The sequence below is a fragment of the Macaca thibetana genome, chromosome 10 (assembly GCF_024542745.1).
Source record: "Macaca thibetana thibetana isolate TM-01 chromosome 10, ASM2454274v1, whole genome shotgun sequence".
In the NCBI taxonomy this organism is placed as follows: domain Eukaryota; kingdom Metazoa; phylum Chordata; class Mammalia; order Primates; family Cercopithecidae; genus Macaca; species Macaca thibetana.
Window position 1 is genome coordinate 57,238,963 of NC_065587.1, and position 27,779 is coordinate 57,266,741.

Genomic DNA, 27,779 nt, shown 5'->3' on the forward strand with positions numbered 1-27,779 from the left:
GGTAGCCAAAAATGGCAGGAAGTGGCGACCACACCTGGGACTGGGGTAACAAAATGGAATAGGAGGGGTTATGGTACCTAGAAGTCTGTAGGAGGAGCACAGTGGGGCTGATTCTGAGACCTCTGAGGAAGGGGACCCCACAGATTGTACTGCAGCTGTAAGGGGCATGGCCTAGGTTCTGTTAGTTCCTTCAAAAAGAGACTGTACCATAGGTGCTGGGAAGACCAGAAGAGATTCAGGCCTGGAGCGCAGTAGCCCCTATTGCTAGAGCGATGCTACAAGGACCTTGAAACAGAAAGAGAGCATCTTCTTCCTTCTTCCAGCATCCCAGTCTCCATCTGAAGTCTCCCATCACTAGGACTGGACCAAAGCCAGCTGGCAAGGTGGTTTAGAGGTATCGTTAGTAGGGTCCCAGCTCCAGAATTACATAACTGATGTAACAGGGTGGGCTTGAAGCAAAAAGACCAGAGCTGAATACTAGCACACTCCTTTAGTTTCCTCATCTGTAAATGCATACTAGAATAGTACTTACTTTCCAGTGTGATATGAGGAATAAATGAGTTTGTATGTAAATCGGAAATAGAGCCAGGCACACAGTGAACGTTATGAGAATGTTATTTGTCCTTGCCGTATGATAGTAATAATAGCAGTTCTCACCATCCTGTGGGTGTACAGACGTGGTTGTCTCTGGAACTCAAAGATCCAAGCTGGATAAGGCAGGAGTTTTCTTCACCCATTCTTCATAGCAGAGCTGCTTGGCCGAGGTGGGGGAGGGGAGAGAAGAGTGCCCATTTGTGAACCCATGCTGCCCTGGAACAAGGCGCTCCTGAAGCATGGCCTTTGATTCCAAAGCTTTAGAATCCAGCTTCTCCTAGCCCCCTGTTTGGAGGTGACAGACTCTTGATTCATGCTTTCTGAGGACTCCTGATTAGCAGGCAAGGAAAGGAAGGTTCTTCTAGAATGATTACTCTGCTCTTAATTTTGGGAAGTGGCCCAGCAAATAATAATCTTGAAAATGTTGAGGTGTTGGGGGATAAAGGGGAGCCAGGGCAGACAGAGTGTTGCGGATCATAAAACCTCATCTGGTGCTAAGTCGTTATTGAATTACGCATTTCTGAATGACTTCACTGGTTGCGACACGATGGTGTTAAGTAGACTGAGGCTGAGCTCTTAAATTGATTTGCTGGTGGGAGTTTTGGCAGGAGTACACACTGACATTACTGTAGACTCTCTTTATCCTGACATAGGAAGGGGAATGCATTTGATGGGATCTTTGTGTCTCTCTGTTGGGAGCACAAAATGAGAGTATCAGTTAAGGTTCTCACTGACAGCTGAATGGCTCATCGGTGGCTGGTTGGGAGAATGATGATATTAGTAGCGAAGACAGTTTACTTGTTTTATGTAGGAACTCTTCTAAAGTGTCGACTCTAATACTTTATACAATCTTTATGGCAACTCCCGTGAGGAAGATGTTGCTATATCCCCATTTTACAGATGAGGCATTTGAGACACAAAGAGGTTAAGTAACTTTCTCTGGTTTTCATAATATCTTAGGCTGGATTTCCCCTAAAAACAGATCGTTTAGCATGGATTTGCAAATAGTTTCTCTAAGTTGTAGGGAACATTGGTAAGGAGGAGAGGAAGGGAGACTGAGAAGAAAGAAAGCCCCATAAAGAGTGTACTGTGGGCCTAGCAAGGCAGCTCATGCCTGGAATCCCAGCACTGTGGGCTGGGTGCGGTGGCTCACGCCTGGAATCCCAGAAATACTTCTTAATCCTGTGCCCTGGACGGGGCATGGTGGCTCATGCCTGGAATCCCAGCACTTTGGGAGGCCAAGGCGGGCGGATTACAAGGTCAGGAGATCCAGACCATCCCGGCCAACATGGTGAAACCCCATCACTACTAAAAATACAAAAAATTAGCAGGGCAGGCAGATCACAAGGTCAGGAGATCCAGACCATCCTGGCCAACATGGTGAAACCCCATCTCTACCAAAAATACAAAAAATTAACTGGGCATGGTGGCACGTGCCTGTAGCACCTGTAGTTCTAGCAACTCAGGAGGCTGAGGTAGGAGAATCGCTTGAACCCGGGAGGCGGAGGCTGCAGTGAGCTGAGATCGCGCCACTGCCCTCCAGCCTGGGTGACACAGTGAGGCTCTGTCTCAACAACAACAAAAAAAGGAGTGCACTATGAGCCGGTAGTGCTAGAGAGGATATCTGGTGCTCAGGCCCACCAAGGGCCATCTAAAAGACTAGGACCCCATTGTCCTACTAGGGGTCAAGGAAACCTGGATGTTTATCCGCCATCTTCTGTCCCTCATTGGGTAAGGGCTGCTCCTGGGAGTGGTAACACCGGGGCTTGTGGGTGGGTGGGAAGTGCAATGCCTGTAGACACAGAGCAGGCGGTATTGGCACAGCTGCTTTCTAGGTAACCTTGGTGTCCTCATCTGTAATATGGGAGTAGTACTGTCTGCTTTGTGTTGACACTATAGAGAGAAAGATGAGGAAACAGGTAAAGTACTGTTTGTTTGCAATGATTAGAGGATTATCTGAAAGTCAAGTGTCAACTCACAGTGGAAGTCTTCGAGGGGCTCCCAGAGGTAGCCAGGATGTCTCCTTGCTAGTGAGCTGTTGGTGAGGAACTTGCTGGGAAAATGGATGTAGTCGTGGTTCTTGACTCCTGCTACCTGGGCAGATAGGAGGGGAGACTGACTGCTAAACACTCCAAGTGATCGGGAGCATAGAACTGCAAGAGAGGTCGCATCCAGTTGTGAAAGCTTGAAATATATAAAAACCTGACCTCTTTCAAATGCTTATATTTATAATAAGCAACGAATGCAGGTTTACTAGGCATTTGTAAAAAAAATCAAAGAAGAAACAGAATAAAGAAAAAATAGTACTTATATTCTCACAACCATAAGAAAAAGTCAACATTTTCATGTATTTAAATCTAGATGTTTTAAGCTTAGGTAGATGAGATTTGTTTGTTGAATGTAGTTCAGCAAAGAGAAGGAGAGATTCCTTTTTTCATAGGAATTTATGATGTCCCTTTTCAGGATGATGGCCAAAGCTAAAGTTAACCATTCATAATGACATTGCTTGTTTTTAAGCATTCCCGAAATGCTGTGTGGATGAAAGGCATGCCATTCTGCCCCTTCTTACAGATTGGGCTATGTGTTCAGTTCAGCCTGGCACAAGATCACGCTCCTCTTCTGGACTCACATCTGAGGAAGGAGGGTCTTGTGGTAGCTAACCATCTCATAGGACTGATCCTTCTTATATCACAATTCCCTCATGCTAGAGGTCGTGATTTTGATTCATCACAAGGTGGACTAGGGTATATCTTCAAGCAGTTTTTCTCTAAGGGAAGGCATGTACATTGCATTTTATTTTCTGCATTCTTCAGAAACTGAGAGCATTTTTCTGCTGACTTTGAAAATGCACCACAACTAACCTCCTATAAAATTCTTGGGACTGGAAACATCCCCCTTAAGACCTTGTGTGTGTACCATTGTCTTTATCATAATGTACCATTGTCTTTATCATAATGGTTAGGAGTGCAGACCCCGGGCAGGTTGCCTTGGCCTCAGTGTTGGATTTTTGAATGATTAATTGTTTGACTCTGGATGGGTATCTACCCAACCATAAAGTTGCTGTGAGGACTAAATGAATCGATACTGTAGAGCACGGAGGGCAGTCACAGGTGTCTGAAAGTGTGCAGTACACGGGAGCGGCCCCATGATGTTATTTGTGATTATTCTCATCATCTTCCTCATCACATCCCTATGTTTGAAATTGTAATAATAAAGCATGGAACCAGAGTTTTTAGTCTTTTTATTTTGTTTTGATGGATATCTGTTATTTTTTTCTGAAGGCTTATGGAAATTTTTCTTTAGTTTTGTATTTCAGAAATATTGCCAGTATGTACTTAAGCTCAAGTCTCATCATTGATTTTGCCTGGAACCCACTGAGCTCTTCAGAGTCTGCAAACTCGGGCCTTTGGGTATTTCAGAGAAGTTTTCTTTGCATATGTCTTTGATTGTTGCTTTCTGTCAGTTGTTTGATGTCTTCTCCCTAAATACTTCCAATCCTTTGCTTAGAGGTGCATTCAGTATTCTCTACAACATCCTACTTCTTGTTCTTTTTCATCTCTTTGTTGCCACCCTCAACCTCTTACTTTGGGAAAACTTATCAAATATTTTTTCTACCCATTTAAATAAGACATCAGATGTTTATTGACCATTGGCTGTATGTTTGGTTAGGGCACAAAGACTAATTTTTTTTTTTTTTTTTTGAGACAGAGTCTCTCACTCTGTTGCCCAGGTTGGAGTACAATGGCATGATCCTGACTCACTGCAACCTCTGCCTCCCAGATCCAAGCAATTCTCCTGCTTTAGCCTCCTGAGTAGCTGGGAATACAAGTGCCCACCACCGTGCCCAGCTAATTTTTGTGTTTTTAGTAGAGACAGGGTTTTACCATGTTGGTCAGGCTGGTCTCAAACTCCTGACCTCAAGTGATCCTCCCGCCTTGGCCTCCCAAAATGCTGGGATTACAGGAATGAGTCACTGTGCCCGGCCAACAAAGACTTATTCTAGTTGGCACCTATTGGAGGATTTGATGCTATATCTACTTACGTTGTGTCCGAGGACCCTGAGCCCAAGCCAGGGAGGAATGAGAAGCCTGGGCTACTGCCGATTGCTCACTGTTAGGGTGGTCAGTGAGCACACATAGAATCCCTGTGGCCCTTGGTAGAGAATTTAGGGACTTTTATGACTTGAATCTTTCATTGTCAAGGTAAAATAAATTTGAGGACCGTGAAGATTGAGTAGAGTCACACATCTGGCTAGTGGTAAGCCAAGGTCAAGGAAAGCTTGGAGCCTGGCCCCAACGTAGTCCTTTTTATCCTCAGTCCATTATTGTATGAAAACAGCGTTGCACATAAATCGTAGAAAGTCTAATCAGCATCGAACATCTACTCTGTGCCTAGCCCTGTGCTACATGAAAGTAAGTCATCATGAAGCAGTTTTGAAAAGAAAAATAGGGATGGTTTAGTTAAAAATAATTGAAGGCTGGGCACGGTGGCTCACACCTGTAATCCCAGCACTTTGAGAGGCTGAGGCGGGTGGATCATCTGAGATAAGGAGTTCAAGACCACCCTGGCAAACATGACGAAACCACATCTCTACTAAAAATGCAAAAATTAGCTGGACGTGGTGACAGGTGCCTGTAATCCCAGCTACTTGGGAGACTGAGGCAGGAGAATCACTTGAACCCAAGAGGTGGAGGTTGCAGTGAGCCGAGATGGCACCACTGCACTCCAACCTGGGTGACAGGGTAAGACTCTGTCTCAAAACAAAGCAAAAAAACAAACAAACAAACAAACAAAAAAGTAAAAAGAAAGCCATTCTAGTTGGGAAAAATGGCACAGACAAAAGAAGTCTGGAAATGAGAATGGCACAATTGTGTTTCTGTCTGTGTATAAATGGGTTTGTGTTGGTGGCTAGCGTTGGGTGGGTGGAGGCATTCCCACAGACCTAGAGGGTCAGTGAATAGAAATGCAATTAAAACGGTGATCAGGTAGGGTGAGGCATGTGGTGGAAAGTGTTGGAGGTCAGGTTATGCTCACCTTAATCATATCAAGGCTCACTTCACATCTTAGTAACATTTGGTTTTTCTCAAAATGTTTGATTTCTGTCTGGAGCAGACAATACATGCGCACAGCTCTGTCTCCAGCTATTTGAAACACTTTTGCTCTCTGTGGGAATTTCTGGGGAGTCAAACTGTTACAAGTGCTCACAGCAGGGAAAAGAAAGACAGAATCGTTCTGGAGATTGCTGCCTGAGGATGAGGCAGAATTACATGAAGAGGTCACTTCACCATCTACATGTTGAAGGAGAGCCTTGGAAGCTCAGGGCTGCTGCTGCCCAGGCCTCATGGATGGCTCCTGGAATCCTTGTCCTTGCAGTGCTTTGATGCCTGGCTGGAAGGCACTGATGTCATCACCCAGCTCAGACCCCAGCTCCCTGAAGGCAAGACTTCCTCCTCCTTAGTCTGGTTGCAAACTTCATGAGCAGAGGGTGCCATCAGATGTTAAATACTTACTCCTGGCTTCGCACAGATGATGCTGTGGAGTCTGGTAAGGAGAGGGCGTTGGTTGTGTTAGATGTGAAAAGGCGCATGGATAAGAAACTGGTGTGTGCCTGAACAACCTCTTGTTAGGAAAACTATTAGGAATTCAAGCATCTGATGGTGCTGATAGGAGGAAGTGGTATAGAAGTAAGGGCTAATGTCGGCAAAGCCTGAGTCCTGTCGTCTCGCCTTCCTCCCATACAGCATGAGCTTCACCACTCGCTCCACCTTCTCTACCAACTACCGGTCCCTGGGCTCTGTCCAGGCGCCCAGCTACGGCGCCCGGCCGGTCAGCAGCGCGGCCAGTGTCTATGCAGGCGCCGGAGGTTCTGGTTCCCGGATCTCCGTGTCCCGCTCCACCAGCTTCCGGGGCGGCATGGGGTCCGGGGGCCTGGCCTCAGGGATGGCCGGGGGTCTGGCAGGAATGGGAGGCATCTAGAACGAGAAGGAGACCATGCAAAGCCTGAACGACCGCCTGGCCTCTTACCTGGACAGAGTGAGGAGCCTGGAGACCGAGAACCGGAGGCTGGAGAGCAAAATCCGGGGAGCACTTGGAGAAGAAGGGACCCCAGGTCAGAGACTGGAGCCATTACTTCAAGATCATCGAGGACCTGAGGGCTCAGATCTTCGCAAATACTGTGGACAATGCCCGCATCGTTCTGCAGATTGACAATGCCCGTCTTGCTGCTGATGACTTTAGAGTCAAGTATGAGACAGAGCTGGCCATGCGCCAGTCTGTAGAGAACGACATCCATGGGCTCCGCAAGGTCATTGATGACACCAATGTCACTCGACTGCAGCTGGAGACAGAGATCGAGGCTCTCAAGGAGGAGCTGCTCTTCATGAAGAAGAACCACGAAGAGGAAGTAAAAGGCCTACAAGCCCAGATTGCCAGCTCTGGGTTGACCGTGGAGGTAGATGCCCCCAAATCTCAGGACCTCGCCAAGATCATGGCAGACATCCGGGCCCAATATGACGAGCTGGCTCGGAAGAACCGAGAGGAACTAGACAAGTACTGGTCTCAGCAGATTGAGGAGTGCACCACAGTGGTCACCACACAGTCCGCCGAGGTTGGAGCTGCTGAGACGACGCTCACAGAGCTGAGACGTACAGTCCAGTCCTTGGAGATCGACCTGGACTCCATGAGAAATCTGAAGGCCAGCTTGGAGAACAGCCTGAGGGAGGTGGAGGCCCGCTATGCCCTACAGATGGAGCAGCTCAATGGGATCCTGCTGCACCTGGAGTCAGAGCTGGCACAGACCTGGGCAGAGGGACAGCGACAGGCCCAGGAGTATGAGGCCCTGTTGAACATCAAGGTCAAGCTGGAAGCTGAGATCGCCACCTACCGCCGCCTGCTGGAAGATGGCGAGGAATTCAATCTTGGTGATGCCTTGGACAGCAGCAACTCCATGCAAACCATCCAAAAGACCACCACCCGCCGGATAGTGGATGGCAAAGTGGTGTCTGAGACCAACGACACCAAAGTTCTGAGGCATTAAGCCAGCAGAAGCAGGGTACCCTTTGGGGAGCAGGAGGCCAATAAAAAGTTCAGAGTTCAAAAAAAAAAAAAAAAAAAAAAAAAAGAAGTAAGGGCTAATTTTCTCCCAATTTTCTGGGGTTCAGTTTCAAGTAATTAGTGGCATTCTCTTCACCTAGTGAGTCACATATCCATATTTTTGTGATTTTTTTTTAACTTTTAAGGTATCACTTATATACATAAAAATACCTATGTTTTAAGTTCACAGTTTAATGAGTCTTACATAACCCTGGTTAAGATACAGAAATGGTTATAACCTCCCAAATTTTTCTCATGCCTTCTTTCAGGCAGTCATGTCCCTTATAGTAACACTGTTCTGATTTCTATTATTTAATTACCCAGATCAGCATATACAGAACATTCTAACATCCCAGAAACTTCCCTCAGGCTCTGTCCCAGTCAGTACCTGCCTGCTAGGTAACTATGCTTCTGGCTTTTATCACCATAGAGCAGTTTTGCTTGTTCTTGAACTTTTCACATAAGTGGGGTCATCATGCATTCTTCTTTTATTTTTCCTTTGTATGAATTTTTTTTTGAGATTTACTCATGTTGCTGTGTGTGTCTGCATCTGCAGCTGGTTTATTTCTTCTCACTGAGCAGTAATCCATTTTGTATATGTGTATCGCTTTATGGATCCATAAGCTCCTACCTAGGTCTGGCTCCCAGGGCCTCTCCATTCTCGGATGCTCTCCTTCTCAACATCTTCTGAGTCAGCTTCCTTCTCTCCTGACTTCTTTGTGTCAATCCTTGAGTGAAGGCTGGAAGGTGAGCTCCATGCAGCCAAGATTGTGTCTGCGCCTGGGACAGTGTGTGAGCAGCAGCAGGGACTCGACATTCATAGAATGAGTGAATGAATGAATGTACAGGGGACATCGTTTTAATTGTTTACCAGTCTATCCCAAGTAACTCAGAACTAGGAGACCCCCAGGAATTTTTCTTTGTTCATAGACTCAACATGAGCAGTCCCAGCAGAACACTCCCCTAAGTGCTGTCTGCAAGAGCTTCCCTAACCTCTAGACCAGATTAGGTCATTTCACAGGCTTCAGAAATGCCTCTGCCACCCCCATCATGACTTTATTACACTTCGTTATCACTGATTTACTTGGCTGCATTAGATTTCATGCGCACAGTGCTCTGTCTGGCAAATGAGATACACGGGGGTTTCCTTTTCCTTCCTGATGACTCTAGCCATTGGACTGGATGGCCCTGTACATTTCCTATACTGTCTTCTTGAAGAGTTCATCTTAGAGATAGAGAACTGATATAAATAGAATAGGCTTTTTCTATGTGTTTGTAAAATAATGTGCTACTTACCAAAAAAATCATTCTGTGCTATATGTTTGCTTCTGTCTCTTTGAACCACCAGTACCTGTGCCTTCTAAACAATGCCAATTATAAATCAGTTGATCACTAAAAAAGAAAAGAATAAAGCACACAATAATCTGATGGCTTCCCTGGTGCCACATAGAGGAAACACTGTGATTAAACTTACGTGGTCTATTCTTGAGGGGATGGACGGAGAGGTAACCATGTGGCTAATCTGCACACAAATGTGTGAAGTCGCAAATCATTTGAGATAGGGACATTTATATACTCAAGGGGATGTTTGTTACTATACTTGCACAAGCCATTAGAAATACATGAAAAGAAGCTAACCATTTGGAAAGATTTAATACTTTATTTTCTTTCTGGCGGTCAGCAACTGAATACTGCTGTCTGAAATAGGAGAGCAGAAAACCATGGTGAAAAGTCGATGGAAAAGAACTAAATGGGGCCACTCCCTCAGCACCCAAACTGTTGAAGTCTGCTGCTCTTAATTCTATAGAGGTCTAGTCTGTGAATAATTATGTTAAGGAATTGGGCAGAGTCATCAGAGAGCTGCAAAATATCACCCCTGGGGCTTCTCTGGAGACTGATGGGAGCTCTGGAGAGTTGATAATAACAATCAAAGGGTCCATATATTTAACATGCACAAAGGATGAGCTCAGAAATTATCTGCCTGCCAACCTAACTTCTCTACCTGCAACAAATTATCCAAAAATCAATTTGCAAACACCTTTGAGATAACAAGGTCTTGAGTAATAACCTCCATGGCTTTGTAAAGAAAAGCATCTAGCTTGACTAATCTGCTTAATTTCCTTCTCTGACCAAATGGCAGGCTATAATAGAGGCAATCTGGAGTTGTCCCTTAAGATTTGCTTCGAGTCACACTGAGAAAATATTGTCCACCTCTGTTTCCTAGCAATTATTCTGTTTCTAGAGAATCTTTGCTTCTAGGTAATTAATTAGAAGGGAAGTGCTGAGTGCGTCTCTATCTCAAAGCCCTTACCTGAGTTCCAAGCTAAAATGTATACCTGCCTTCTATCCATGCGAATAAACCAGAGGCCCTCTACAAGTGAGATGTTCTCAAACAAATGCACATTGTATTCCACCCTCATGTGCCTCCTCTGTGCCTCCCCTTTCTCCTCTTCCTTGTTCTACTCTTCGTTTCCTCTTGTTCATATCCTTGGTCCTAAGAAAACATAAGATAAGACAGACTGAAGTCATTTGCACAAAGATGTTCATTGTAGCATTATTTATCCTAGCAAAACATTAACAACTCACGTATCCAGCAATCAGCGAATGCTTAGTGTGGTAACCTGATGGATTGTTCTATAAATATTAAAGACAGTGATGATAAAGCTCGAGCAATATATGCAAAAAAAAAAAAAATCCTTACAATATATGTGAAGGAGGAAAAATGAATCTACATTGGGTCTATGCGTTATTATAACCACACAAAAAAATGTGTCAGTACATAAATAAACATCATAATGGAACATGGAGGAATAAAAATGGCTATGTTGGATGGTAGAGAGATTTTCTTTCTTCCATTTTTCTCCATTTTCTTCCATTTCTTCTCATATTTTCTCTTTCTTCTGTTTTCTTTATTCTGCTATTTTTACTACAAATAAAAATAACCAATATATTCAGTTCCATTTTTTTAAAGATGAATATTAAGAGGCAGACCGCCTTCCTTGGTGCAGGTTGGTCCGGGAAGTCATGCAGATGTAAGTTTCATCTTACGCTACCTTCTCCATGACCTTGGTTAGGTGACCTGATTTCTTAGGTTCTCTGTTTTGTTTTGTTTCGCTTTGTTTTGTTTTTCTCCATTAAAGTGAAGGTGATAATATTGTCCGAAGAATTACATGAAATGATATGTGTGAGATTTTAAAGTACGTAAGAAGTACAAGATAAGCGTTAATTTTTGTAGCTTTGCCATGGGCTAATAATTGCGAGGAAGAGTCCACAATTCATGCCTGCTGAACCTTTAGTCTACTTAGCTGACTGTGTGGAACTCAGTGGAAGAGAGGTGGCAGCACAGAGCAGATGCAAGAAAACTCAGCATGACTCTTCCTTTGACCCCTCATTCCTGCTGAGTCTGCTGTGACCCATGACTTTCTCTGCTGGAAGAAACCTGCTGGGGTTGAGGCAGAAGCTGAATTCTTGCTGTGCCATCATTCCTTTTCTACTTAGGCTCTTATCACCCTTTGGAAAGAACTTCCACTAACAATCTATGTGTTCTGTGTAAGAAATGTTTGTAGACCTTAGGCTCCTCTGGGTTTTGTGCCAAACTTCACTTCAGCAAAAGTAGGTTTTCCTTTGAGGCTAGAAAACAGAGTATTCACCCAGCAGCTTTGCTGTGTTCTGGGAAAACCATTTCCTCACATGGCCTTCTTTCTTTCGTGCCTTTAAATAAAGGAGATAAGGTAGGTGTTGAATATAGCTACTGAAGAAATACTGATTCAGGTACTTACATGCAAACCCTTAAAGTAGGGCATGAATGGGATTTAAAAAGGGTTTTCAGGCCGGGCGTGGTGGCTCATGCCTGTAATCCCAGCACTTTGGGAGGCTGAGGTGAGTGAATCACCTGAAGTCAGGAGTTCAAGACCCAGCCTGGCCAACATGGTAAAACCCCATCTGCACTAAAAATACAAAAATTAACCAGCTGTGGTGGCAGGCGCCTATAATCCCAGCTACTTGGGAGGCTGAGGCATGAGAATTGCTTGAATCAGGGAGGCAGAGGTTGCAGTGAGCTGAGATGGCCCCATTGCACTCCAGTCTGAATGACAGAGCAAGACTCCATCTCAAAAAAATAAAATAAAAATAATAAAATAAAATCCAAAGGGTTTTCTGACAATTTTTTGTGGCTATGTTGTGAATTCTATGCCTTGTCATCATGTGCTCGGAGTCTGCTCTGTAAATCATTTGAGTCTGACAGTCCTTTGCTGATTGCTTGTCTTACAGAGCCTCCCACGCCCATTGCTCCCCCAGAGCTGCTGGCTGTGGGGGCCACATACCTGTGGATCAAGCCAAATGCCAACTCCATCATCGGGGATGGCCCCATCATCCTGAAGGAAGTGGAATATCGCACCACTACAGGCACCTGGGCGGAGACCCACATAGTCGACTCTCCCAACTACAAGCTGTGGCATCTGGACCCCGACGTTGAGTATGAGATCCGAGTGCTCCTCACACGACCAGGTGAGGGGGGTACCGGACCGCCAGGGCCTCCCCTCACCACCAGGACCAAGTGTGCAGGTAAGATTTTTTTTTTTTTTCCAGGCTCCATTATGAGAGGCCGTGCCGTTGCCAAGACTGGCCTTCCTCTTACCTTCCTGTGACAAATAATTCCTAATTTTCTTTGAATGTGAATGTGCTTCCTATTGTGGATAAAAAAGGATCAAGGTTTTGGTTTTTTTTTTTTTTTTTTTTTTTTTTTTTTTTTTTTTTTTTTTTAGAGGACCTGCTGGCTGTGGTTGCATTTCTGGGGGCTTTCTAGTTCTGACTGTGATTCTGAGAACCTCCTGACTTTAGCTGGGTCGTGGGAGGTTCCTGGATCTAATAGTGTTTCTGATGAGACACACTGGCTCTGTGTCTCCCAGAACTGGTGGTGCCATTTATATGTCTGAGGCTTTCTAATGCTAAGAATGTCTTTGAGGGCTCTTGGTTTTGTGTCTCTGAGGGCCCTGGCCGTGTTTCTCTGAGGGTTCTTGGCTCTGTTTCTCTGAGGGCTTCTGGCTCTGGTTGTGTCTCTGAGGGCTCCTGGCTCTGACTATGCACCCCGAAGGCTTCATTTAGACTATGTCCTTGCGGTCTTCTGGTTTTGGTTGTATCTTTAATGTGTTTCTAATTCTAACATTGTTCCTGAGGCTCCCTGAGCTGGGCCTGTGACTCTTGGTTTTGACAATTTTCTTGATGGTTCCTAATTCTAGAGTTGTCTCCGAGGGGCTTCTGTTGCCAACCATGTCTTAAATGCCTCCTGGCTCTCACAGTATCTCTGAATTGTTTCTGGAACTGCCTTAATCCCTAAGAGCTTCCTGCCTCTGTAGCCCCTGGAGGCTCCTATCCCTACCTAAGAGTCTGGGTTGGGACTATTCCTCTGAGGGTCCTCTGGATTCCACTCTATCTCTGTGGGCTGCTGACTACACCTGTCTCTCTGATATTTCTGGATGCCATGTAAGAGTTTGCTGGCGGAGATTGTGTCTAAGAGGAGAGATTCTCTGGATCCAACTGTGTCCCAGATCTCCCAGATCTACTGCATTTCTAATCAGGGGCTATTGGCTAACAATGTGTGTCTCACTGTATCTGAGATGGTCTGGCTCTGGATGCAACTCGAGAAATTAAAAGAACTTGCAGTTTATTTGTTGCAAATTACCTTATTTATATCTTTTTTTCACTCCAAGTAACCTTCTGCTGTACGAACTTACATTTCATGTATACACAAAGGAAAAGAGACTCAGTGCTTTAAAACTCTTTGTCTAAAGTCATAGAATGGCCAGTGGCACGGTCATGAATTACACTTAGATTTTCTGATTCTCAGCCTTTGATTTTTGGCCACATCATGATGAATAAAGAGAGAGAGAGAGACAGAGAGAGCATTGTATATACAGCTGGGGATGTTCTAGTGGAAGCGGGTGTGGTTCAGGAAAGCAGGCAGCATGGGTTTCAGAAAACAAAAAGGAGTCACTGGGGGCATCTGGGTGGAGGGGAAGGAACCATCAGTACAGGAACCATGGAACAAACAGCAAGGGAAAGTGCATACAGTTCTGCCATAACCTGATATATAGGTCCTTAAAAATCACCACAGTATATCAAGTTATGAAATAAAAACCACAGGGATTATGGAAAAAATGGGGCTGGAGGGCCATACTTCCCTAGTGACACATCAAAAAAGAGGGGAATCTAGTAAAACTTGCGGCACAATTTTATGCATGTGAAATGGCCAAGAAGTGCATCCATCCAGGTGGAGTATTCCTAACCTGAACCTCGGAAATCCAAAATGCTCCAAAATTTGAAACTTACTGAGTGCCAACACGATACAACAAATGAACATGACATTGTTAACACTGCAGAAAAAGTGCCTGTAGATGACACGGCAAGCATTGGTGATGAGCTTATTGAAGGACTGGAGCAGTATGCATTCATAGCAGAACAGGAAACCTTGTCAATTTATAAAATCAGAGACATCTAAGACAAAAATCCTTGTTAACGAGGCAGATGACTCTGGAGGAAACATTTTTAAAAGCCATCGAGCAGAATGCCTCTTTCTCCCTAGAGGATCCACTTCCTGGTTCCTCACCTGCTTCTGATGTTTGTTCTCATCTAAAACAATAAAATGCAGGGTGTACGAACTCTTCATCAAAGCACAACATCACAGGGAGAGGACTGAAAGCCAGGATGTTTGTTGCTGACATTCAACAGCTGATCCAGGTATCTGCTGAGGCTACTGTGCTGCTCAGTTAACCTGAACACATTAATTTTTTATGGTATTAATGATATATCCCTTATTCTTTTTTACTGTTAAGCACTTATGTGTGAATAAGCATAAGAAGATGATTTCTTATCAATAGCGTATACATTCAAAGTCAGGAATTATGGTGATGACAGACAAGCACAGAATTGTCCACATAAGTGGCTAAGACAGTTACATCTCTGCTTTCTGACGGTTCGATGTACACAAACTCGGTTCATGTACAACATCATTTAAAATATTATATAAGATTGCCTATGATATATATATAAAACATAAATGAATTTTGTGTTTGGACTTGGGTCCCATCCCCAAGATATCTTAGTAGGTATAGGCAAATATTCTGAAATTCAAGAAAATCTGAAATCTGAAACACTTCTGGTCCCAAGCATTTTGGATAAAGGATACTCAACACAGATGGTGTGTTACCTTGAAAAAGACCTGAAGTTTGCTGTGGAAGTGGGCCTCAGGGAGGTTACAGCCTGTGAGTGACTGTGAAGTGGTGGAAGGAAAGCTGTCTGAAACTGGGGGAAAAGGTGTAGCTCAGAACACAGGTAGTGAGCTGAGGGGGCAGGTAAGGGTTGGAACTGTGTGTGTGCTTGTATTCCTAGGTGGCTCAGTTCTGCTGGGTGCAGGGTTCTTCTTCACTAATGTTTCTCACATACAAAATCACACATAAGCAAATGTGGAATTCGTGTTATTCTCAAATTGCCCTTTCATATATTAATTATGTTGGAACAAATTTGCATTTTCAAAACAAGAGTTATAGTGGAATTGGCTGTAACTGTTCTTAAGTATCTCAGTGATGTATTGTGGTAGTATGTAACCCAGGTATATTCGTTGCTTGAAAATATTCCTTGTAAGGTTATTCAACCACTATGCTGAACAGAGATGCCATTTTCTTGATTATTTTCAAAACAGGCCTTTGGTAAAATTCCTCGTTGAAACCTGATTATGAAACTTACTACTTTCAAAGGATATAATGATATGTTATTAAACTGGGTAATACCTTATCTCAGCTTTGCAATGCAATATTCATCCATAAAAATAATTGATTTGATCCTACTGATGAGACTTCTCTCTTTCCACAGGGTAAATGTAAGAGTTTCCAGGGTTTTTGATCTTTATAAATGATATTCAAAGTACTTTAGCAGCCCCCGTGGACTTATTTGCTGATGATCATATAATACATTTTGAAATTCAATCGCAAGATGATCATCTCAATAAAAATTTACAATCTATTGCAAACTGTTGCCATGACTGTGTAATGGATTTTACTTGTTGAAAACACAATAGTCTGGCTATCAGTATAAAAATTATGAGTTGAAATGCAATTGTGGTATTTTATTTTTAAAAAACGTTGGTGTTTAAGTTACAGCTAAAATCTTGAATAATCCACATTTTACAAAATGTGTCATCAAGAAGATAATCTTCCTTCCCATATCACCACTGATGGTGGAATGTTTTTTGCCCGGTAATTAATTTTTAAGAGAATTCCAGGGCTGATACCTATTTGTAGGTGTTGTTTATTGGCATTGATAGTCTGAGATTTTCCTCCTTTTCCTATTCTATTATTAATCACGCTGGAAATGTACTTATTATTTTACAAAACAGAAAGTGAGAGAGTATGTAGAGTGGAAGGTATAATTTTTGCCCAGAGGAATTTAGAGGCTGGGTTAAGATTCCAACAAAACAGCAAAAAAGGTAAAACATAAAGGCAAGCATTGAAATAGCATGCTTCATGTAGGAAAGACAGCATCAGCATGGAAAGAGTAATGGTCTCAGAATCATCTAGGGCAGTGGTTCTCAAAGTGTGGTCCCTGGACCAGCAGCATCAGTATTGTTATAGACTGAATATGTATGTTCCTTTAAAATTCGTATGTTGAAATTCTAATCCTCGAAATGATGATATTAGGAGGTGGCCCATGTGGGTGCTGATGATGTCATCAGGGCAGAACACTGATGAAAGAGATCAATGCCCTTATAAAAGAGGCCCCAGAGAGCTCCTTCATGTCTTCCACCATGTGAGGATCCAGGAAATGGACCCTCACTAGACGCTTAATCTGCTGGCACCTTGCTATTGGACTTTCCAGCCCCCAGAACTATAAAAGGTAAATTTCTGTTGCTTAAAAGCTACCCAGTCTATGGTATTCCGTTACTGCAACCCAAATGAATTAAGACAAGTATTCCCCTGGGAACTTGTTAGAAATGCACATTCTCAGATCTGTCCCCCAACCTACTACATCAGAAGTTCTGGGGTTGAGCCTAGAAATCTGCTGTAAGGAGCTCGCTGAGTGATATTATTTCATACCCAAACTTTAGACTAACATATACAGTGACAAGCCAACATGGCTCTTTGGAAGGATGTTTATTCCATAGCTTGGTCTTTGCAGCAGCTCTGAGATGTAGATGGGAGGAAAACAGACTCCGAATTGTTGGACCAAGGTCACCAATCAGTTAAATGCTAGATCTCTTGGCCAAAGAAACTCTTCATCACAGGATTTGATGGAGTCTTCAGCCCTGGGGACCTCTTCTGCTCACAAGTGTCCTCTTGAGGGTGGCACCGGGTAGTAGGGAGGTTGGTGACTATGGAGATCAGCTGAGAATAAATAACTACTACACAAAAGTTTCACTCCATTCTATCAAACATTTACTTGGTCTTTTCTTTGTGCCAAATTCTGTGCTAGGCACTGGTGGCAGAGGTTGACTTAGTAAGGACGTGCTAGTAGCAGGCAGAGACTTGGCAGCAGTAAGCTACGAGCTTGGGTGTAGCACAGAAGATGCTAGAGAGGCAATTCAGCTAAGACAGGTGGGGATGCATTCTGGCTCTGCCAGTTCTGAGAGGTCATTGATTATGAAAATTCTGGGTTACTAAGGGAAGGGTATCCTTCTCTTAACCTGAAGGATACCTCCTCCTTAAGGGTTAAGGAGGAGATTGTCAAGAGTTTGCCTGTAGTGCAGCATCCCAGCCCAGTAGGCTGGAGTTCAGAGCAAGACTCCCAGCCAGATAAACCAGAACCTGGACAAATGATCAGATAGGAATCGAGGTATGTGGGGTTGGGAGAAGGGAGTCAAAGCTGATACTCCCATGCTTCTGGTTTAGATGACTGAGAGATGAGTGGTTGTATTAGTCAGGATTCTCTATAGGGACAGAACTAATAGGACAGATATGTATATATAAAGGCAAGTTTATTAAGGAGTATTGACTCACACGATCACAAGGTGAGGTCTAGGCTGTCTACAAACTGAGGAGAAAGGAAGCCAGTCTGAGTCCCAAAGCTGAAGAACTTAGAGTCCGATGTACAAGGACAGGAAGCATCCAATATGAGAGAAAGATGTAGGCCAGTAGACTAAGCCAGTCTAGTCTTTCCACGTTCTGCCTGCTTTTATTCTGGCCACGCTGGCAGCTGGTTAGATTGTGTTGACCCAGATTGAGGGTGGGTCTGCCTTTCCCAGTCCACTGACTCAAATGTTAATCTTCTTTGGCAACACCCTCGCAGACATACCCAGGAACAATACTTTGCATCCTTCAATCCAATCAAGTTGACACTCATTATTAACCATCACAGTGATGGAACAGTTTTCTGAGCTGAAAAACGCAAAAGGGAATGAGCTCAGGTCTGAATCTGTTGTGTTGGAGGTCAGGATGCTTAGCAGGTGATGGGAATATATAAATCTGGAGCTTAGGAGAGATGAGCAGATAACTGCTTCTTCCTTGTGGACTTCCTGATTTCACTTGGACGTTAGGATCAAAGGGACTTTTTCGCCCAGGCTGGAGTGCAGTGGCGCGGTCTTGGCTCACTGCAAGCTCCTCCTCCCAGGTTCACACCATTCTCCTGCCTCAGCCTCCTCAGTAGCTGGGATTACAGGCACAAAGGCACTTCTTAGTACTGATGAAAGCAATTTAATTCTCTGTCTTCGTGATGTTCTGTTGAGATACTCCATTTTTTATATTTTTATTTATCGTTTTGTTTTACTTAGTTTAATCATTCACCATCTTTTGTGAGATATAGGTCTGACAGCAAATGCGATCATGTATATCAAAGTGCTTCAAAAACTCAAAATGTTCTTTAGCTGCCTATAGTGAACCAAACCGTTATTGGTTGCTGCTATTGTTATGGATACTGTGATTATGAATAATTATATCAAAATAGGAAGTCTTACTTGTCTACTTCTCAGAACTAATTGGCATTTCAAAGGTGGACCATATTCTTTTGTTGTTCACCAGCTCCTGGGAAATCCCATTTCAGAGTCCATGCTATGGTCTGGGCTCTCAGAGACTCTCTTGTCTAGAGCACTGTGTGCTTTCCTCTGGCACATCCCCAACAGCAGACATTCTGTGATAAAAGTTGGGTCTTAGAAGAGCTGTGTGTTGCCCACCCAGCCTCACCTTGAATGCTGCCTCTGATGGGAAGTTTGCACTCTTCCATGGCAGACCATTTCCCTGCTGGAGATCTTGGGTGGTGACTGTTATCCTCTACCCAGTGTTGGCTTGGTTATCATACAACTCTGGATGGATTACACATAGAGTGTCCATTAGGTTTAGAAGAGTAGGGGCAGTAGGCAGGTTGCTAGCATTAACTATCTGGAGTCCACAGTGAGAACAAAGGGCAGTGGATGCCGAGGTCAGTAACTGGAGAAAGCAGGTGAGATGACAAGAGATATGGACACCACATGGGTCCAACTTGGCTGTTTACCTCTCCTGCAGGTACCACTTTCAATGGCTTGGGTACCAGCTTGTTGGTATCTTAAGACTATCATCTAGCATTAGATAGAAGAAGCTCTTCCTCACTGTCACCCTCAAATAGGCCTCCTTGAAACACCCACTTGTAAATTGTCCTCCCAAGAGACATATTCTTCCTCATCTCAAAAACAGGTCTTCAGCCATTCACATTTGTCTCAATTAATCCCCAGAAACTGGTTCTTTTATCCCCCCAAACTTTGCTTGAAGCAGACCCAAGGCCACTCCGATTATAGTTACAGAATCACAAATCGACAATCCAGCAAGTCATGTAATCTTAGCCCATCCCCCTTGTGTGTAAATCAAAGGCCCCTTGCCTGGGAACCCACTTCATTGTGGTCTTGCAGAGTCCCAGCTCTCCAAGTGAAAAGTGGCTTTGTACAGTCAGAGACACCACATATGTTGTTGATTTGGAGGGTTCTCTATTCCCTCCACCTGAGGGTTGATTGCAGGTTCTATTTTATTTACATATTTATGGATTTCTACTTGCAGTGATATGTGTCTACCTCTCTCTTTTCTCCAGGGGGATAAAAAAGATAAATTCAAATTGCTGGGCTCAATGAAGTGAGAGTAGTCATTAGAATAGAATGAAAAGGATAGAGGCTTTAGAGCCAAAAATAATCTAGTTTTTATTTCAAGCTGGGCACTTGCTAGCTGGGTGACCGGGATGTGTTACACCATCTCTCTGTGACTCAATTTATTTTCTTCCATCTAAGGGATATTATAATGTGCGATTTTGTTGGAAAGCTTCAGTGAGATAAGTTATATGCCTTGCAGAGAACCAGGAACATAGGGGCCCTTTAATAAACGTTATTTAGAAATAAATCTTAGGCCTGGGAAAAAGATGTCAGAACCTAACTTCCTTTACTGTGGCATGATGGACCCTGTTTTAAGAAGGATTTTTCTAGTTGCTACTCTCTGTACTTTCTTAGACAGTAGTGGTTTAGCAACAAGCTCTGATCACTGCTGGGAAGACAGGACATACGTGGCTGTGTGCATGCCATGGAGTCCTTGACGTGTAGCTGTGATGGTACTTCATGACAGGGCATGGGGTAAGGGGGATGGGAATTGACCTTTTTATAACCGTCTCTAGTCCCAGGTGAGAGAGAGAACCATGTTATGCAGATCCTTCTCTCTTTGAGGAGGCCAAGGCTTGTAAGAATGAGGCCTTTCAAGCCCAGAGCAAAAAGGGATTGGAAGTGAGTCCAGACTCTGCAATAAGCAGCCTCAGGTGGTCTCTGTGTTCTCTGAGAAGCCAGTGGGTCCCACAGGCGAGGGTCTTTAAGGGCAACATGCAGTTCTAGGACAGAGTAGAGGCAGAGAATTATAAAAAGAGGTAATTGAAGGTCCAGAAAATAGAACAGCATCGGTTAACCAGTCTCGTGAGTTTTTCTTCTTCTTCTTTTCTCTATGCCTTGGCTGCACCATTTATAAAATGGGAGGAATATAACCTGGCCTAACTCTTAGGGTTCTGAATTAGAAGTAAAATGGGACATCCTTCTGGGCAGGAGCATAGTATGAACACAGACATCTAACCTCTATCCCTGCTTTGCTGTAATTCTGGTGAGAGATGATCCATAAATCTTCGGGGAACATGGAAAGAGTAGCCAATAGAAATGAAAATTGAATCGCTATCCCATCCAGAATCAAAGCCATAGAGTTAATGGATTCTAAAGACCAATGGAGAAATTTTCAAGACCATGAGGATCTAGGGAAGGAGGGCACTTCCATGTACGCCACACCATGCTCGAAGGGGCATAGTTGCTCGTGCAGTGCAGGTGAACCTAGATTGAAGGCAGCCACAGAAGATGGATTATGACCAGCACTTCCTCAGAAAGATGCGTAGAAGGGGTTCTGGCAGTCCTTGCATCACCTACCCAACTTGTTTTGCTGCTGCGGCACTCTCTTCTTCCCCTGGGGTGTAGGACCACGGAAGAGAGATGAAAACTAAAGAAGGGAGAAAACCTGCTCTGATCATACTTGGTTATGGAGCCTCTGATTGAGACACCATAAGAGTTATCTGCAGATGGACAAGCACCTGTGAGGGCAAAAGATGTTCATCTCCTCTTCTTGCAGACCCTCTCTCCCCTCCTACTGTCACATGATGTCTACTGTTGGCTACATTGGAGTCCCTCTCCCTTGGCTTAAGAAAGAGGCAAAGAAAGTATAAAGCTCTCTCTTTAAACCTACAATTCATAATTTCAGAGACTCTCTTCCCCTAACCCGTGAAGTCTCATGATTGTATGAGCTGACTGTAGCGCTGGAGGGAAGGGTGAGAGTCTGCTTGGGAACCTCTTAGTTCTCTGGAAGAAATAGCTGGAAGTCCCTCAGCTCTTCTCTGTAGAAGGTGGCAGTATTTATTTTGTATGCTTATTAGTTTTGTACTCTTAGATAAAATTCCAAAGCAACAGGAAAAGCCCTATTAGGCATCCAGTTGCACTTTTAGATTTTTCTGCCACTCCATGCTCCTTAGGGAGCCAGGGCCTCCTAGAAGATGAAGTGCAATAGTGTAACTGAGCACCCCATTTTTAAAAGGAAAAAAATGAATTTTTTAACCTTTTTTCTTTTCCCCCACCACCTACTTAGCTCTTTAGGAATGAAATTATAATCTTTACCTTTTCTCTACCAGACACTTCCAACACAGCAAGCCTGTCTAACTGTGTGTTTACTTAGAAGTTCCTGAGACTGAATCTTGAAGCAAACCAGGCACATCCAGAATTCTCTCCCAACAGGAGATTGCCTCCATTTACAACCTTGCTCTGCCCATGATGGCACTAGCAAGACCTCCAGATAGATAAGAAATCTGAAAAGTCACATAGACCCTGTGCCTCCTCACCCTCTCCCCTTTGTGCCCTTCACTCTAAGCCTTCCTTTAAAAGCCCCTGCTTTCTGCCCAGGGCCAAGTGGCACCCTGAGGCAGGAGCCTGCACCACTGCCCTTCAGCTAGCTCCGGAATAAAGTCACTTTCTTTCTACCAGATCTTGTTCTTGTTACTTGAACTCCGCAAGCAACTAAATCTGTATTCAGTTACAATTGTAAGTCAACAAGTAGTCCCTCAATTTCTTCTAAATTTGAGGGTTGAAATTTGAAGAAAAAGTGAGTCACAGAGAAGCATTAAAGATAGTAAAAGCTAACGGTGTTTGTTTATTAGGCTCACTGGATTTTTAAAAAATAGCACCCCAAATATATTAAAATGAGAGTTCAATCACTCTTATAGCTGTGCCACACTTGAGATGACAATGTAAAGAAAATGTGTGATTATAGTGATGAAAACAGTGGCTGCCGATTTGAGGAGTATCTACTACATGCAAGACCTATAGTGTTGAGCTTGTTTTGAATATTTTACTTGTAATTCTTGCAGCAACCTTGTGAGGTAGGTATAATTCCTGCACTCACTGTCTGAGAGGTAGGTGACTTGCCCAAGGCCACACACTTGCTCAAATGGCCCAGCTAAAAATTAAACCCTTAACTGCACAGCTACAAAGCTCTGTCTCCTGAAATCCAGAATCATTATCAACGCATAATGCACCCATGGCCCATTTGGGTGTTTTCCAGGAATGTGTTGATGAAAAATGTTGAATATTAGAAAAACTATTGGTGTAATGCCTCATATTAGTAGGCCAAACAATAAAAATCATCTTATCCTCTCAACAGAGGCTAAGAAGTGATTTGAAAAAATTCAGCCTTCATTACTGATCAGAATTCTTAGTAAGCTAGAAATGGAAAGACACTTTCTTATCTCCAGAAGAAAATGTTCTTATAGCCTCAATGCCTAAGAGAATAAACTTAACTAAAAAAACAAGCTATTGGAACTACTAAAAGATTTCAATGCTATGGTCAGACACAAAGCAAATAAACAAAAGTCAATAGCCATATGCCAGTAATAACCATTATAAAAATATAATAAAATGTATCCTATTCTCAAATGTAATTACGGTATAAATACTTAAGTGTAAACTAAGAAATGTGCAGCATGTATATGAAAATACAAACACCTACAAAATTTTATTGAGGATGAGAAAACAAGACCTGAACAAACAGCCGTATGTCATGTTGTTGGATGAGCAAATTTAATATTGTGAAGATAGCAATCCTCCCCAAATTAATTGATGGGTTTAATACAGTTCTAATCAAGATCTTAATGGGATTCATTCTGAAACTTAAAGTGTTTTAAAAGTTGATCTGAAAGAAAATACAGGAGAAAGAAGTCAAGAGCACTTAGAAAAAGTGATTGGGGGATTTCTCTGTGAAATGTCAACATTTATAAAATCTATAATAATTAAAGCCCAGAAATGAATACAGTATATAGCAAAACTGACTTTTAAAATTTATACGACATTTTGGGAGGCCAGGGCAGAAGGATTACTTGAGCCCAGGAGTTCAAGACCAGCCTGGGCAACATAGCAAAACCGCATCTTTACAAAAATAAAAAGATTTATATGAATTGAAAATTGCTTATCAAATAGTACATGATTAATAAATTGTACATGGTAAGATACTTTGTAAAAAATAGAATTTATTGCATATATTACCATATGCTAATTAAATTATGGGTAGTTAAAAAACTTAAAAGGCAAAACTAGAAAAAAATAAAGAAAATATCATTCTTTTATTGGGAGAGACTCTCAGTTCATTAAAAGCAAGCAAATACACCATTGAGGTCATGGTTTACACATTTTACTACATAGAAAGACAAGAAAAAGAAAAATCTTCTATGCCATATTAACTAAAATCAAATAGCATGTGAGTAAACTGGTTGTGGGAAAATATGTGATGAAACTGAGAAAAGGGAGATAAAATATCTTTACACATAAAGAGCTCTAACATTAAAATGTAATCACACTGATAGAAAAAAAGGCTAAAGGCATAAAGAGGTAATTGCTAAACAAAACATGAATGGCAAAAAGTGTATTAAAAATGTCCAGTGTTACAGATGATCAAATAAATGCATTTTATCTATAATATTACCTACCTATATATTTTTTAAATTGGTAATAAGCAGTATTGGTAAGGAATAACGAAGCAGGTTCTTACAGGCATTTCTGCAGGTGAGTTTACTGGTACAGCATATTAAGAGGACAATTTGCTAATTTTTTTTTCTAGCAAAATAATCAGAGCTGCTCAAAAGAGAGTTTCAGACATAGAGGTCATCACTGCATTATTTATAAGGACAAAGACTTGGAAATCACTTTAATGCACCAACAATTAGAGAGTAGTTAAGTAAATTTTGGTGCACACACATAGTGGAATTCTTTGCTAGTGTTGTTACAAACTTTTTGTGGCATATCTATCTAATGGCATGGGTTAACGTTCATGCTATAGAAAGTTTAAAAAAAAAAGTGTACAAAACCACAAGTGTAAGTAATTACTGTCTCAATTTTGTGAAATGTAAATACACAGACCACATATCAGCTGGGGCCAGTTTACCAGTGAAAGCTATAAAGTATTAACCAGAACTCCCCATTTCAAATTCTGCACATGGAGATTCCAAAAGGAGCACATGAGTTGCTGTTCACTGCCTGCCCTGGATTCTAGAACATCAATCAACTTCTTCTGGTTCCCCTAACTGAACCAAATGTGGACCTGGGCCCTTCCACACCGCTCTCCCGAAGCCACATAACAAAGGCTGTTTCCTGCAGCAGCAAACTTCTCTTGGTGTTTGGTGGGACTCGTACAAGGGGCTGCACTGCCGTCCTCCCCAGCATAGAACTCATCCTTCCTCAGACTTCAAAAGTGCTTTCAACAGGCAAGAAATTTTCACCTCTTTCTGCTTCCTCCCTCCCAAATTGCCCACAGGTGCAGCAAAGTCTTCTCATTCAAGTTCCTAGAGCAGTTAAACTTTCTCCAGACTCTATTTCCAGGCCCCTCTTTGTGCATCTTTTGCATTGAGCTGAATATTAAGTGGGGCTGGGGGAGGACAGCTAATTCTGAGATCAAAGCGTTTCTTTGAATGGAAACAACCCTTCTTAAAGTATGTATTTTAATCTATCTGCACTTGGGTATAGGTACAGAGACAGACATGCCATATATATGTATTGTATATTCATGTATATATATAAACACACACACACACACACATATATATACAGGTATTGAGACTATGAGTCACAAAAATTTATATAATTTAGAAATAGTTGTACCCATTGGAGTCAAATGTGAATGTGAACGATTGTTGTAAATTATAAAACACTCTATATGAGGGTATTTTTATTACAGTTAGTGAATCATTGACATTTTTGGACAGTACAGAAACAGTCCCAAATTTGCTAAGCCCTGAGATACAAACCAAGCTTCAAGCTCAGTGTTCAAATAGAGTAGGGACAGTTAAATAGGGGATTTACTTTCAGACCCATCAGAGTTGTAAAGCCAGATTCACTCCTTAGCATGCTGGACAGCCTTGGGCAATTGCTTGACCTCTGTGAATCAGTTTCCCCCTCTGTTAATTAGTATAATGCTGCTTACCTCACTGGATAGAAATACAGTTCATTAATATTAATGATGGCTCATAATGCTCTGCAAGGCTTACCCCACTGAATTCGCCTGCAAACCTATAACCCCATGAGGTAGGTTCTATCATCACCGTCACTACCATGGCCAGAGAGATTTAGTGTTTTGCTCCAAGTTACACAGTTTAGGAAGTAGCTAAGGTTGGGGCCTACAGAGTCTGACTAGAGTCCTGCTCTGGACCCAGCTGACCATAGAACTCTAAGCACAATGATGAGAACTTAGTAGGTGCTGAGTAAATTGGAGCTTTTGGTACTTTAACACCTAGAGGCTCACTTTCTCTCTCATTACCCATATATTACCTACATGTATGTTTCAAATTGGTAGTAACCAGTTTTGGCAAGGAACGAAGCAGACTCTTACAGGCATTTCTGCAGGTGAGTCAACTGGCACAAGATGTTAAGAGGACACTATGCTATTTTTTCCACTTTCTCTCTCATTACCTAGGCCCTAGGCCTTCTCACCATTAAACCCCAAAATCCTCATTGCCATGAGTCCGAGGGGCTAGCCCTTTGCTATGTTCACAAAGCTCACTCTATCAAGAGCTTGGTATGCAGCCTCGGCCAAAATGATGCCTGAGCCAGAGGCAGCCAAGGGCACCCTGTCCATTGCTGGCCATTCTGGAATGCAGAGGTCTCCCTACAGTGAGAAAAATGGGAGAGTTATCCAGAGCAGTAAGCCCAAACCTGGCTTGATGCAGAGAAAAAGACTCTGCCTGCCAGAAAAGAGGAAAACCAGTGTCAGTTGTTTCTAAATCCCACCCACTGTTGGCTTGAGCCACAAGTCATCCTGAGATTCTTGAGATGAGGTGTAGCAGGAGGTGAGGGTGGGAGTTAGGGGGTCTTGAGGTTTGATTGGAATCCACCAGATAGTGATTATCCATCCCCCATGGCCATGTAGATTTTCCTTGTTGGGGCTTCTTAATCATTAGAACCTTGTAACTCTTCCAGCCAACCCTTTTCCCACCTGGGCTTAGGGCTGAAAATGGATGCAGCCACTATAACTACTCTGGTGATGGCTGCTGTTTTACTTCTTTATCTTCTTCATCTTTATATTTGAGGAAAAAAAGGTAGCACATTTCTGAAATTTGAAAATAACCTTTTGAAAATAGGAAATGTATCTCATATTCCAGTTAAATATATATTTTTTGCTTGTGTCTATTCCCTTTTAATCACTGACCTCATTCTCATGTAATCATGCTCCATATGCCGATTAGTCTCACTGGTCACTCTACAGCATAAAATAAATATTTTACAGCAAGGTTTTGTGTGAACTAGTTAACTCATCACTGCCCTTTACATGTCCCTTTAAAAGTCACTTTGCAAAGGACCTTGTTGATCTAGCTTCCTCTTCCTCTCTCTCCATTTTAACCTTTTAAAACATTATTTAAGGCTGGGCACGGTGACTCACACCTGTAATAGCAGCACTTTGGGAGGTCGAGGCAGGCGAATCACAAGGTCAGGAGTTCTAGACCAGCCTGGCCAATATGGCGAAACCCCATCTCTACTAAAAATACAAAAATTAGCCAGGTGTGGTGGCATGCGCCTGTAGTCCCAGCTACTCGGGAGGCTGAGGCAGGAGAATTGCTTGAACCCAGGAGGCAGAGGTTGCAGTGAGCTGACATGATGCCACTGCCCTCCAACCTGGGCGACAGAATGAGACTCCATCTCAAAAAAACAGAAAAAAAAAACCACTGTTTACCAAACTTATCCTAATTCATAGTCATCTACTTATCCATGTGTGTATTTGTTTATTACTTGCCCTTTCCATTAGACTATATACTCCCCAGGGATCGTTCCCTTGTCTATTCTGGTCACTAGTGCCTGGAATCATGGACGGCACCTGGAGGGATTCAATAAATAGGTGTTGCATGCATGAATGAATGTTGTGAAGACATATGTGTGCACTGGAGAGAAGTTGAAAAATCATAAAAACACACACACAACAATGAAAAGAATCCAACAAAGCATCACTCAGTGATAACAACTGTTATCAAGTTGGCGTTTTTAATGGTTTCATGTCTTATATTTAGCTCATTAACTAATAGAGGGTTTGTTTTGCTCTTTGGTATAA

At 42.8% G+C, this 27,779-nt stretch overlaps 1 protein-coding gene and 1 pseudogene across 6 annotated transcripts in view; both read left to right on the forward strand.

Annotated features, from left to right (window-relative positions):
- PTPRT (protein tyrosine phosphatase receptor type T) overlaps positions 1 to 27,779 on the forward strand; it is an 820,910-nt gene that overhangs the window by 206,196 nt on the left and 586,935 nt on the right. For all 5 annotated transcript variants that reach the window (XM_050806436.1, XM_050806437.1, XM_050806434.1 and 2 more), the window contains exon 6: positions 11,956 to 12,249. In XM_050806436.1, coding sequence (XP_050662393.1) covers positions 11,956 to 12,249 — 294 coding nt within the window. The remainder of the gene's footprint in view (positions 1 to 11,955; positions 12,250 to 27,779) is intronic.
- Positions 6,297 to 7,721, forward strand: LOC126963834 (keratin, type I cytoskeletal 18-like; annotated as a pseudogene). The gene has a single exon (XR_007729238.1). The product of XR_007729238.1 is annotated as a keratin, type I cytoskeletal 18-like (transcript).